Source organism: Amblyomma mixtum, chromosome 3 (assembly GCF_055824585.1).
Source record: "Amblyomma mixtum isolate Tamu chromosome 3, ASM5582458v1, whole genome shotgun sequence".
Lineage (NCBI taxonomy): Eukaryota > Metazoa > Arthropoda > Arachnida > Ixodida > Ixodidae > Amblyomma > Amblyomma mixtum.
Window position 1 is genome coordinate 160,722,622 of NC_143014.1, and position 13,252 is coordinate 160,735,873.

Here is a 13,252-nt window from a genome sequence, read left to right on the forward strand (position 1 = left end):
TGGTTGATTAAGTGCAACAGTGTTAACCGCTTAGGAAGGAAGAACACTTGCTCCGGCAACGACGGGTAGTCGAAATATCCTGGAAGGTGTCAGTTATCATACCGCCTTCGTTCATTTCCTCGGCGTGAGGAAATTGTTGTTAGCTTTCAGGATGAGAAACCTCTTTACTGAGCAAAAGCACAGCGACACAACTAAAGTAGTACTGTGCATATTTATTCTGTTGCTCTCAACACGAAGAAGCATTTACAGGAAACTTTGACACAAAGAAACAAAATGCAGATGGTCACCATCAGGTAAGAATTAAAAACAAAGCCTGGATAATTTGGCATGCAATATCTTTAACTACAAGAAACATCATGCTGCGTAATATGAAGAGAGTATAAGAATTCAAATTCGCCTTTCTGTAACAGTCCATCAGCAAGAAGTTGCATGAAGAATGTCGCTAAGCTCTTAAAATCATCAATCACGGCCGAAGATCAACAAGCGTATACAGCATAGGTGGATTTAAGGAGGCAGATGAGTTGTTGGGAGAGTTGGTACATTGCACCGTACAATGAACCAACTTGCCCAGCAGCTCATCTTGCTGAACTACATTTCTAGTATTGCGCTTGTCCCGTCTTCTTTCATGTGATTGCCTGTTATACTTAGTACTTATACTTATTGCCCGTTATATTTTCCTTCTTTTTATAGTCCCACAATAATTTTGCCCCTTTTGCGCAACCCATCTTTGAGGAGGAAGACAGCGAGCGGATGATCGACCCCCGCAATGAATTTTGATTATAAAGCTGCATTGGTCGCCATATATTCAGGATATAAAGCTCAATAAAGGCATGATATATTATCTATATCGTTATGTATACTATTTCTACATCCTGCATGTGACCGCAATAATTGCGCACATCATTTCAGTATTTCATTTTTCATTTCATTAAGACGGGGATTTTTTTCGTCTGAGTTTTGCTCTTCTTGAGTGCACATAGAATCTGCCGGGCCAAGTCTCACAAGTCGCTCACGGCTTAGGCGGCCCTGATAAACAGTGTATTCATCTTATGTGGAAATCAATAAAGTGCTGTATAAGAGTGTTTTGTATAGATATAAATACTTCTTGCAGCTGAAATTATTTGTCGAAAATACACCATTTCAATCCAAGTGACGACGTCCATGAAAAGTCTACGGTGACTCGTGAATCTGTTACCGTTTAACCCCTGAGAACCGAGCAGTTCATGCAGAGGACACGGATGCATGAGCAAAAGCGAGCACATAAAACAATAAGCTTTGTCAAATGGCAATGTGTCCTTAACTTCATAGCAAAGTTTCTGCATTTCCTTGGTAACATTGCGCGTGAAACATGACTGTAAGCGATCCTTTGGTGCAAAAATCAATGCGCACAGCGCATCGCCAGAAAATAGACCGGGACTATACCCCTGTCCAGTACTGTTGCGGTAGCTGCCGCCAGCTCCGTGAGGCACACCGTAGATAATTCGATTGCGCTTTTCTTATTTCAATACGCCTAGATATCCTTGAGCGCTTGTTTGTGCTTCCGGAGGTAGGACTCCTGCAGAGCCCTGCGGAGGTCTTTACCGCTATCCGTGTGTGGAATGCTTTCCAGGAACTCTACACCCCCATGCAGATGCTTGTGCAAAGACAGCTGGCCTGGAAAGGAAGACGAAGAGCACCTGTTGAAGCAATGTGCGGCACCTCGTTGCACACAGCGATCAAGTTTTATGTACTCAGTCATATCACCATGTTGCCCCATGCACGAAAGCCATTGCACTGTAGGGCACTTGTGAGTCAGGAATCAAGACGCTTAAAAAAATTACGAGGTGCTTAATTACCATTATGTCTGACTTTACGTTAGCTATAGGTCTTCTTGCTTTTTATTACTTATCCGCTACTTCTTGTCTTCTCATCACATATTCTTATAAACATTGCACTGTATTTCTTTGCTCTTTAAAGGCTCCTTTCTAAGCTTTGCAGCACACGGAAGAGCAACTTTGTTGTGCTCTTTGCTAAGGCATTCGTAGTTCTTCCTGTGGCACCCACATTCCGGCCTCTTCCTACTCTTCGCTACAAATGGAGAGGGGTATTTCTCTCTCTCTCTCTCCACTTCTCCACCAGCCAACCATGGCAGGTGACCGGTCGCAAGTGAACACAACACTATACCGCCGGAAGCCGGACACTTTTTCTTCCCGGTGTGGCGTTAATGCTAGAGCATTCAAAAAGATAGGGCAGAGCAGCCTTAATAAGTAAGCCTCAAAGTCGGCTGTAACTTGTGAGGAGTGTACCCAGTAAATTTTCACTCAACACAAGACTTCACCACAGTTGGAAATGCGCATCAAAACTGCCGAAAACAAATTTTGTATTTCCCCTCAGCAGACACTATGGAATGAATTTTGTGGATTAAACGTCATGATGAGCGAGGTGTAAATATGATAAAATTTTGTTGCAGTAATCGCACATGTCTTTGTCTGCACATGCCATACATCTCTGCACGACAGTGGACTCAAATGTGTCAACCTAGGCTGACGACGCAGGCTGTGAAAGGACTGAGCGGGCGCGTCAGAGGTGAAAGATTCATGTAGTCCACGGTAACCCCGCATGCCTCAAAAAATATATTTTTTTTATGTTGGGATAATAGCTACGCTTCAGTGGAATTAGTGAATGAATGGGCTGGCTCTCGCTTCTCACTTAAATTCTGCCATAGTGGTCCTTTTCCCACTCTTCTGAAAAAATTGTTTAACATGAGCGAGCGTCCAAATCGCGTGCGTTTAAGCACTCGAAATTCAGCGCTGAGTACAAAGTATTTCATCGTTACAGGAGCCTCCTTATGTGTTCGATATCCGTACCTCCATCCTTCATTCAAGGAGTATGCAGTAGGGTACCTTCCATGCACAGACACAGAGGCCATCTCTTCTTAGTTAAAAACTATCGAGTGTCCGGAGCTTGCCTCGTTTTGACATTTTTAATATGGGAGTAATTACTGATTGTCGTCCACCAAAGCGCAGCCATGTGCCTACAAAGGAAAACTGTACAGCTTTCTCATAAACTTCGCAGTTAAAGAAAAATTCGTCCTGGTCGGGGGTTTGAATCCGGGACCACCGCTTCACCGGAGCAGTTGCTCTACCAACTGAGCTAACCGGGACGGCAAGCTCACATTTATTTCACATTTATAGCATGCAGTAGCAACACACATCGAGAGAACCCGTGCAATAGATCTCCAGAGCGAACATAGAACTTCGCTTTTATTGCCGCTTGAGTATCCATTGGGCTAGCTCATTGTTTATAGTTGGGACTTGAGACAGCGCGGTTATACCGATTATACCTCAAGCATTCCCTGTGGCACCGAGTCACCAAGAGCTGAAGCTACCTACCCGCAACAAGCGCTTTCAGCCTGGCGGCCGCTTCAGCTTCCTCGGCGACTCCTCCACGGTGCTCGAGCACGACGAAAGCGCGAGCGGCCTCACCGAACTCCGGGTGTGGCACCCCTGCCACTACCGCGTGTCGCACACCGGGGTCTGAAGCCAGCAGTTCCTCGAGTTCAGCGGGAGCCACCTGCTGGTCCATGCACTTGATGAGTTCCTTAATCCGGCCGCACACGAAGAAGCGGCCGTCCGGCACGTAGAACCCTCTGTCACCTGCGACAAATGCGTTCTGACCGTTGAGCCCAGCAAAGGCCGCCTCTTTCCACTCGATGGCGCAACACTTCAGCCTGTATGCTATTTCTTGCGCGTGACTTTCCGTGCCTTGTTCCTTCCGTCGCTTGCGTTCATGATGCTTTCTGTCGTTGCTACTGACTGACGCTGCTCAGGAATCTGACTTCGAAATGCCCGAGGCCAACCCGAGACGTACCAGAAATTGAAATTGGGGTTGTGTAAACCTCTAGAAGGAGGGGGGTGTTGAGGAGAAACGGTGGTAATTTTTAATTTTTTTATTTCGTGGTTTCTTCCACCACAAGCAACCTATGGACAATATGTCCCTTCACGTACCGTCTTTGTCAAAAGTAACCAGGCTGCATGGTTTGCTTCTAGCTTGTATAGTGGAGCCCTTGTGGCTTTCCTAAAGATCAAAAGGTGTTGGAAGGTAAGAAGACCCCCAGTCCTTACCTTTAACGACTATTTCAGCTTGAAGGAGGCTGTAAGGGCTCTACTGTACGAGCTAGAATCAAACCATGCAGTCTGGTTACTTTTGACAAATACTGTACATGCCCTTCTTCCGGCACTATTAAACTTCCAAGGGGTGCAGTTCAGTCTCCTTACGTGTGGAAATGAGAAAACATTTAGAGTACCGCATATGTGTCGGCATCCAAGAACGAATTGACCGAGACCGACGCAACTTCTTGTCTAGACGTTTTTCTTTTTGTCTTTTGTTACGTCATCAACTCGTCGAAAACTTCTTATTTAGACATGTTCCTATCACGTGACTAGTTGGGTCCCATCACGTGACTCGTTGATGACGCCACTATCACTATTACTAAAACTAACTATTGCGGTCACTATTACTATCAATAACTATTACAGCCGCGAAATATTATTACAGTCACTAACTATTACTACCATTAACAATAAGTGTCACTATTTTTATTAATTAATAATAACCTGTTATTATTTTAGTTCAATTATCATTGCCTACTAATTACCTGATTATCGTTACTTAACATCGTTCTTGTCGTTATCTCGTGGACATATGTGGTCACGCCATCCATGAGGCGAGAAATGATTTCGAATTAAAATCAGAATCGTTTCGAATCAAGAGGGTGCCTTCAGAAGAATTTTGGACACTTAAACACCGCCTTTAAGAGTATGACGCGACAGCGATTCCTTTTGCCCACGAAGGCACGTACACTGTTTTCTCTTTCACAATCAACATGTGAAAGACCGCACGACATACATATGAATAACACCATCTTCCGGGCTAGCTGGTTACGATCCATATGTATCAGCAGCGCGAACACACACAGGAAGAAGATGGAGAAGATAGTACAGAGCGCTGAACAAAAGTTGAATAAAGTTGGAAGTTCAGCGCTCTGTACTATCTTCTCCTTCCTGTGTGTGTTCGCGCTGCTGGTACATATGGATACATATACATACAAAGCCCCGGTAACCAAGCCGTACGAACGTGCCTGCGTGGCGTAGCTGTAGCGTGTCTGACTCGCAAACTGAGGGTTACATGTTAGATCCTTGTGTAGGCTATATAGGTGCGGTCACTAAGAATGCAGTCGACTGCGTAGCAGCTTGCGTCACGCGAAGCGCAAGGTCCGATGCGCCGCTGATGTGGCTGGCGCCATCTATGGGAGCCTCCTTACTGTAGCAGCTACCTTTACGAGCAGTCCGGACTTTTCTGCCACGACAACGGCAAAGCCGACATCGGGTTTGCGGCGACACCGGGCTTTTAGGCTTTCGCGTAAAACAAGCGTGTGCGAACACCCCCTTTGGTGTGGGCAGGGAAATGACCGAATCTATACCGACGAGTGGCAAGAATAATCCCGAGGGCACGAAGGACACCAAATTAGTAACGTCGTTTCGTCGGACGCCGCACGAGGCTTCGTGTATGCCCCTAACGACTGTTGACGTAAAAAAAAAAAGAAGAAATAAAAGAATGAAACTGTTTTTGAAGTTGCATTCTCAGAACAGGCTGTGTGTGATAAGCAGCAAAAGAAGGGCAACGATGTGAAGTGTACTGTACGTACATACTTCGACCGGCCTTTTCAGTGAGTGAAATTTGATTCTAGCCCCTACTAATGCGATATCACCCTCTATATTGGCATGCAACGCTGCTTATTAATCGCTGCCATTAATTTTACAAAGTTTTTTTTTGGCTTCGCACAAACAAACCTTTATGATTTTCCAGGTATATTCGTTGCACTGTCACGTGCAGCAAAGCTGCTGCCGGTATGGCTCATCAGCTGGAAGCTAAAGTTGCCTTTATTATCAGAATTATGAACCCTTGCCTGATGCATACTAATTGTGCCTCCGATTGCCCTTTCAATCCAGTCAGTGGGCATCTCGCCTTTTTGTTTTTTTGCAGGCCAGGAGTACATGGAGTACATGGAGTACAGGAGTACTTCAGAGCGCAGCTGCGCTGCACTTTCTAGTCAAGGGGTAAAGAGTCTAGGTGCTGCTTCGCAGACAGTTCTAAATATCCTACAGCGACCAGAGGATCACTCTAACGTATTCACTCCAGTGTGAGGCAGCCATAAACCACAAGTGCAAGTGAACGAGTTTCACCGCGCCGAAAAATATCCGCATGCTGCGCAAACCAACAGGCCTGTTGGCCTGTCACTTAAAAGCGACAAGAGACAGAAATTTCAATGGACGCTTTACTTCAGCTACACTCAGGGATTCCCATCGGCACCATTCAGCCGCGTGAGAATGCCCACTTATCGCTGCAATAAAAAAAAATGTCCCACCTGTGCGAACAAATCCGTCTTCCCAGGCGCGAGCAGTGTCTTCCGGTCTGCCGAGATAACCCTTGAATGTGCTAGCGCCTCTCACACATATTTCTCCCTTTTCTAGTGGTCCTAGAGCTTTTCGAGTGTCAGGATCCACCACCTTGTATTGCAGAAAACAAAACAAAAATGTGCAAAAACTGTTGCAGGTGACTGCCTTCACATTTATCGTGCTCACACTCAACGTAGTTCGCAACCGAACAAGAAGTTTGTCAGTTCTTGCTCGCCCGTTTGTTCCGATGATGCTGGCCTTAAAGAACGAAGGACATGAACCGTTTTAATGTGCAACACATCACTTAAAAGATGCCTACCTGTTTCTAGCGGTGAAACTTACGTCGCAGCCTCGCCGCAATTCAATAATTGGGTATAGGGGTATATAGCGCGCTTATGATCACGTCATCCTCGCATCTGCTTTGGAAGCTGAGATGGTTCTTTTTTAGAGCGAAAGCTCTATGCGGCACATTACAAATCTGACTTTTTTTCCGTTGCTCAGTCACGCACGTGTCGGTCCGTACTGGTTCACACGGCCCTCGCCAGGGGCTGTGGAATAGTACGGCTTGGCCGCGTTGGCACAAGATGGCCACTTTAAGTGATCGCATCGTTATCGCATCGGAGCGCGCTCGGCCTGGCTCGGCGACAGTGGAGATGCGCGGTGTATGCTACGCCACAACTTTCAGGCAGATGGTGCGAATCCACCTTTTGTGGGAGGGTGTGGCGCCACCACGCGGGAGCCACGCGCCGGCCAAGTTCTCGCACTATTGCTTCGCAGCGAATATACACCCTCCCCGCACACTGCGCCCGAGCTATACGCTCCTGCAATGCCGAGTCTGCAGCTGCATGCGTTAATGAGTGGGCTGTGAAAACGATGAAACCTTCCCCCATACTGCGCGAAACATGATACAGCAGTCACTATCAATACTTTTCGTCGCGGGGGCAAAAAAAACAGGGAGCTTGCATTTTCTATCTGCGCTGGCGTGGCCGTTTTGCGTGCTGCGCTTTCGTGTCGTCAGCTACGTTGACGTTCAGTGTGTTCCTCGCGACTCCCGCGTAATGGCGCCACACCCTTCGGCGAATTAAGGCTCCTTACGCAAAAGGCGGGTTGCCCGGACGGCCGACAGCACTGCTACGGGCGCGGAGATCCAGAGGAAGGCGGCAATGTTGAAATGGCGCGAGTATAGCGGGCGCTGTGTACTTACGTATACAGGCCAATGGCGATACTTAGTTTGGCTGTCGCCGAGTTTTGTGATTGACGCGTGATAACGTAACTGTCAATTTTTAATGCGGTAACACTAGAACCCCATGTCGGAAAAAGCCCCTTACAAAAAGGACCTTTGAGCTTCAGTTGACGCCTTGTTGAGCTCTTGTTGAATCAAATGGAAACCAACATGAACCCAATTATGTTGAGCCTACTCAACATCTCCTAAACAAAATTTTTGTTGAACGCAGTAAACGCATTAATTGTTGAGTAATTTCTGTTGAATTTACGTTGAGTCGAGTCTCATGGCAGCCGTTTCTGAGCCTAACTAAATGAAATCAGTTCGACATGCATCGTGTAAACAGAACCTTACCACATTATACATATTAAGAACGCATGCAGCACCTGTTAAGACTCTCGTAAACCGCTCAAAGTCATTTTCTGCATACAAAAAGTGCTAGTGGTGCAATATGCTCTTTCAGGCATGCCTGCATGCTTCGGAGGATTCGTATATGCGATGATAAAAAAGGGCGCTTAAATAGTGCTTTATTTCTGTCGTTTTTGACTGAATCAAGGTCTTCAAATAACATAACGTTGCTTGTGAACTTGATTACTTTTACAACAGATAAAATAAATAAATAGTAATAGTTGTAATTGACATAACTTTGCTGATCGGCAGGCCTCTACCTGCGAAGACACCCATGTGTCGGAGTATATAAGGGTGAAGCTGAAATTGCGCTTACTGTTGCAGATGTGCAATACTGTTCCATGCTCTTTATTTGATGGTTTTATAGACGAGAGTGTATGTATTTATGTATGTATTTATGTTAACGCATGTGTGTTTGTGTGGAACACTACACGGCTGGGGATGTCAGCGTCAAGTTAACGAGAAATTGTAGCAATGATTATGAGTATACCACCGAAAAGTGCATCGGTAAGCCCATCTGACGCAATACAAACTGGTACGAGGCATCCGTTAGTGGAGGGATGCCAAAAATGTGTGTGAGACCAGGGTTGTGCCCCTTTTGCAGCCATATGGTGAAGAAAATGAAAGGCAAACTATAACTCACTTGCACGGCGCACTCACCTTCATTTCTGTGAACGCCACAGGCTGCCCGACGCTCTTGAAATCATCATGTCGAGGAGTGGAAAACGTGATACATCCAGTCAATTCTGTCATTCCAAAAGCTGCGGAAGAAATATCAGTAAACAACATGTACGGGCCGAGGTAACCTCAAGCATGGCTTGATCTCATAAAGCTTGCTCTGGCGGGCAGAGGCATAACCGGAGGAACGGTGTGAACAAGATTTGGTGGTCCCCCACCTTTTGTCAAAACCTGATTGACCGTTTTTCGAGGGCGCGGTTTTCTCTTTGCATGTCTCCGTTCAAGAGCACGTTAAGGTGATGTAGTTCGGTTACTGCTGGCTGAGAACGACAGAAAACGGCCCTTTTACGAGCTGAATACTGAATGAACAGATTATTAGAATTCGCTCTTGCTTCACACTTCAGGAGGGGAGTGAGGGAAGAGATGATGGGCTTCAAGTGGAAGCAATAGCTTGAATATTCGTCTGAGAGAATAAATATTGGCAGAGAGCCAAATTATATGCGTGTTAACTAGAACAACGGGTATGCCCCTCTGGTGTTCACTCTTCGAGATCTGGCAAACGTTTTCGTTTTGAAGCTGAACAATTATATGACATTTAATTGAGCGAAGACTACCATTTCTTTCTTGTTTTTTGGGGAAGTCAGCAATGTCTGAATTCAGCGCTATAAACTTCTGTTTGTATCAATACTCAGCGCTACATTAATACAGCTTTAAGCAATGCAAAACTGCGCGTTGTCATGGTCAAACTTCTAGGAATATGCAGGGGATTTATCAGCGTGAATCACGGCCCGGTAACGAACAAATGGAAGCAATACGTGGTGACAAGTCGGATGCAGTGATATTCTTGTTTAGTTGCTCAATTAAACGTGCGTGCAATGTTCTGGAAGCAGCGCACGAAAAGTGTACGGAAGGCGATGCCGACAAATCCTCGCCGAAATTCATTATGTGGCTCCTTATATCTTTTAGCAGTCAGCAAGGCCGAAACAGTGTACCTCACTGCTACGTGTGAAAATTTTAGCCTTGCCACACTTTTGTGTGCCCATTAGTTTTCGCTGATAATCCTTAAATTTCCTCATTCTTAAATCTCAAGCCAATATACCGACAAAGTGAAAACTCCCACACAGTTTCGACGGAGCAGAATGCTTAAAGCTACTTTTTTTTATAACTAAAGGAAAGCCCATGAGGTTATTATTATTATTTTTTTGTAAACGTGGAAATAAGACCAGTAGTGATAAGACGAAGGGCCGATTCGGAAGTGAGTAACTGCGATTCCCGCCATCTTGTTCGAGAAAATAATAAGCGAATGCGTCATTTTATCATCCAGTTTCTTTTTAAATTTTTTGTTCCATTTAGATCAGTTGTTACATGCTTTTTCGCAACAACTGCAGCAGCGGGGTTGAGAAGCAGGAGACTGTGTGACTCGGCATTTTTAATTCCATGCAAATTTTATGCCATAAGGCCATGGAAAACAGTTCACCTCTCCTTACTACCCCGCCTCCCTCCTACCTTGACCGCTGCTGTCTACCTTTTTTATTTTTTATTTTATTTTTTGCTTGGATAGAAAAAAACTGTGGCAGGCTCTATACGAGAAACTCAACGCACATCATCACGGATCTGACAGCAGTGTCTGCACGGATCCATGCTCGTTTCAGGATCACCTGCGCCAATAATAAATCTGCCCCAACGTGGCCTCTTGTTTCTTTAGTTTTTGCTATTTTATGAAGCAAAACAGCGATATTTTCCGCACTTTGAACTTAATACGTTATTCTCACGTGCCTCTTCCCTTCGCACCGTTCTGCGCACATCGGTGCGTGCCTTACCTAAAACATATTTTCCAGATGGCGCCCCTGTCTTGCACACCCTTAGTTTTCCGCTAGTTCTTTTCTGTACGAGCTAAACCAAGAAATTTCGCAGCGTACCTTGTATGACACCCTTCAGCCGGAGCTTCCTGGCTACGCTTTGTAGTAGAGGGCTGGTTACGGTATTTCCCGCAACTATTAGTTTCGTCAGGGTGCTCGTATCCGACTGGCCAAGAAGAGGGTGTACCTTCAACTTGTGGACGAACGTTGGGTACAGCAGCAGTGTTGTCGCCTGTGTAGAAAACAGAAAAAAAAAACTTAAAATGCTAATTTTTTTGTCAACACTATTGAGTAGTGCTCCTTTTTTTAATTTTTCTTCGTCAACTTCTTGTTTTCGTTGCAGTGACAAAGTCTCAAGCTACAGATTTCGCTTTTCACCTCATCTGTACGTGACCGCGTTTGTTTCTTCGCTGCGGAAATATTACACGCAGCGTTACTACTATTGCTGAGAGACAGACTATTCACACGGTGTGGCTGCAAAAGATCTGTGCGACCTGTTTGTGCATGCAGGACGAACAAATCGATTGAAATAAGCCTGAGTTTTTCTCAGGCCCCCATGTTTCGACACTTCTTGTGGCCACTTATACTTTGCCTTTATGTCTGCCATCAGTTCTTTTTTTCGCGCGCACAAATTCACGGGAGAAAATTTCCAGAAAGGTAGCTTTTGTACGAGTATTTACGCTCGCTCATGTGGCTGATTAGGTCGCTATCACTAGAAATAGTGTAAGGCCTGAAATTGTGAGCCCTTAAGCTCTTCTTATGGTAAGCAAAAAAAAAGCATTGAAACAAGTCAGCGTTTCGTCTCTTTGCCTGTGTTGCGACAGCGTGAATGTATAGTAGGCCATTTTGTCCTGAAATGTGCCGCTGACCACAGAGAACACGGCGTACACTAGACTAAATTACCAATAATAAAACGATAAACGTTGGAATACGCACGTCTGCCTGTCATCACGCTAGGCCAGTTTTACAATTAAGGGTTGAAAATGGAAGGCCTAGCCGCTCTTTAAAGCTTGTCTCAAATAAAAAATTAGCAGCACTGTCACCAAGCACCACGTCAAGCACCAGTTCACCACCGCGTCTTGCGAGAATGGTAAGATCAACGTTACTTGTAATATAAACCAAATCTCACTGTTGTTTTAATTTTAATCTAAAAAGGTGAGTTTTAGGACGCTAAGACGACAAGTGCCAAGAGAGAGGGTGGAAAGTCAGCAGACTGCCGTACACCTGCTCTTCAAGCCGCGCCTTGAAAAAGGCACCCGAAACAAAGTATTCCCACGCTTTTTGGAGAATGTTAAGTTCCTGATTCAACAAAATGAGCAGCGTATGTTTTGGATGAGTTCTGCATCACTTATTATGAAACATTTTGTGTAGCACCCAAAACTGTGATTTATTTAAGCTCTCGGATATACAATGTTTAATGTGATCCACGCTTGTGCGAAAGGTTCAAGTAATCCCGGTATTCGTAAGCATGCCGTGTCTGCACGCGAGGAAATCTAACTTCTTTTCAAGCAAACCCTACAATACGCCTGAATGTGCAGGGTCAGAACTTGAAGTAGTGCTGGGGCGAAAAGCACTGAGGCCTACACTCGCGCGCATTCGGGAGGCTTTCGAGCTTCGGCTTAGCACATACTCGAATATGCCTCTGAACACTGGCCCAGCAAGGGCTGTCTGGAGCGGCTAGGCATGTCTGTGTTGGCGCTGTGAATCACAAAGTGCTGTCCCACTCTACTGCTAAGCACGGCGGGAAAGGCTAAGCATAGCATACTGTATTTTCTCGAATCTAAGCCGGCCACTATTCTACACCGACAACCAAAAGTTGAAGGCCAAATAAAAAAGAAACATTCCTCGAATAAAAGCCGGCAGAAAAAACAATTGAGAACGATAGCAGGGACAGCGCGCAAACGGCATTTATTTCCGCGAACCTGCTCCCGCTCACTCGTCCTTGTCATGGCTGACCTCCTTATCACTGTTTCTGCTCCATCAAGTGCATTGGATATGTTGAACTTTCGGAATGAGCGCGCAACCAAGCTTTCCGGGATTTCATCCCATGCTGCAGCGATCCAGCTAGCTACAACTCCTATAGCGACGCGCGTTTGATGCGGACTGTTGAAGTTAGTGTTTCACTGGTCCCTAGGAATGCCTCGCCCTCTTGCCATCTCTCTCACTTTGGCCTGTGGCACTTCTGTGGACACTAAAAGTGCCGCTGGCCTCCGCGATTACAAGAGCTCTGCCAGTGCTGATTCCACTTTGGGATGGCGTTTTTTTTTTTTTTCGGGCCCGTGAAGACCCTCCTCGTTGCGGCGCAAGCAAAAAGTTCATCACACTGCCTCCGTCAACAGCGAACATTCTTTTCGTCCACGCCGAAGCCCAGACTGACTTGCAGGTTTGAAGACTGCTCTGCAGCGAGTGAAACTTTTCGCTTGAAGCCGGCATTCTTATGGCACCGTCTGCTCGGTGCCATGATGTCGGTGAAAAACAACGTGGCAGCCAAAATGGCAGCCAGTTGTCGTGTGTGCTTTTATCGGCATCGGCTACGGTAGTAACGGCTACAGTACCGTCTTTTGTTGGCGTTTCGTGGGGGCGCCACCTACGCGCTATTTTTTTTCGTTTTTACGCGTTGCTGTGGTATTTCATGAATGCAACGACAA

The 13,252-nt window shown here is 45.7% G+C and overlaps 1 protein-coding gene across 1 annotated transcript in view; it reads right to left on the reverse strand.

Annotated features, from left to right (window-relative positions):
- Window positions 1–210: 210 nt before the first annotated feature.
- LOC149352523 (luciferin 4-monooxygenase-like) overlaps window positions 211–13,252 on the reverse strand; it is a 33,905-nt gene continuing 20,863 nt past the window's right edge. The window contains exons 6-10 of the mRNA XM_089575701.1: window positions 10,665–10,836; window positions 8,728–8,828; window positions 6,407–6,548; window positions 3,372–3,635; window positions 211–1,653 (exon numbers count right to left, since the gene is read on the reverse strand). Coding sequence (XP_089431827.1) covers window positions 1,511–1,653; window positions 3,372–3,635; window positions 6,407–6,548; window positions 8,728–8,828; window positions 10,665–10,836 — 822 coding nt within the window. The 3' untranslated portion in view covers window positions 211–1,510. The remainder of the gene's footprint in view (window positions 1,654–3,371; window positions 3,636–6,406; window positions 6,549–8,727; window positions 8,829–10,664; window positions 10,837–13,252) is intronic.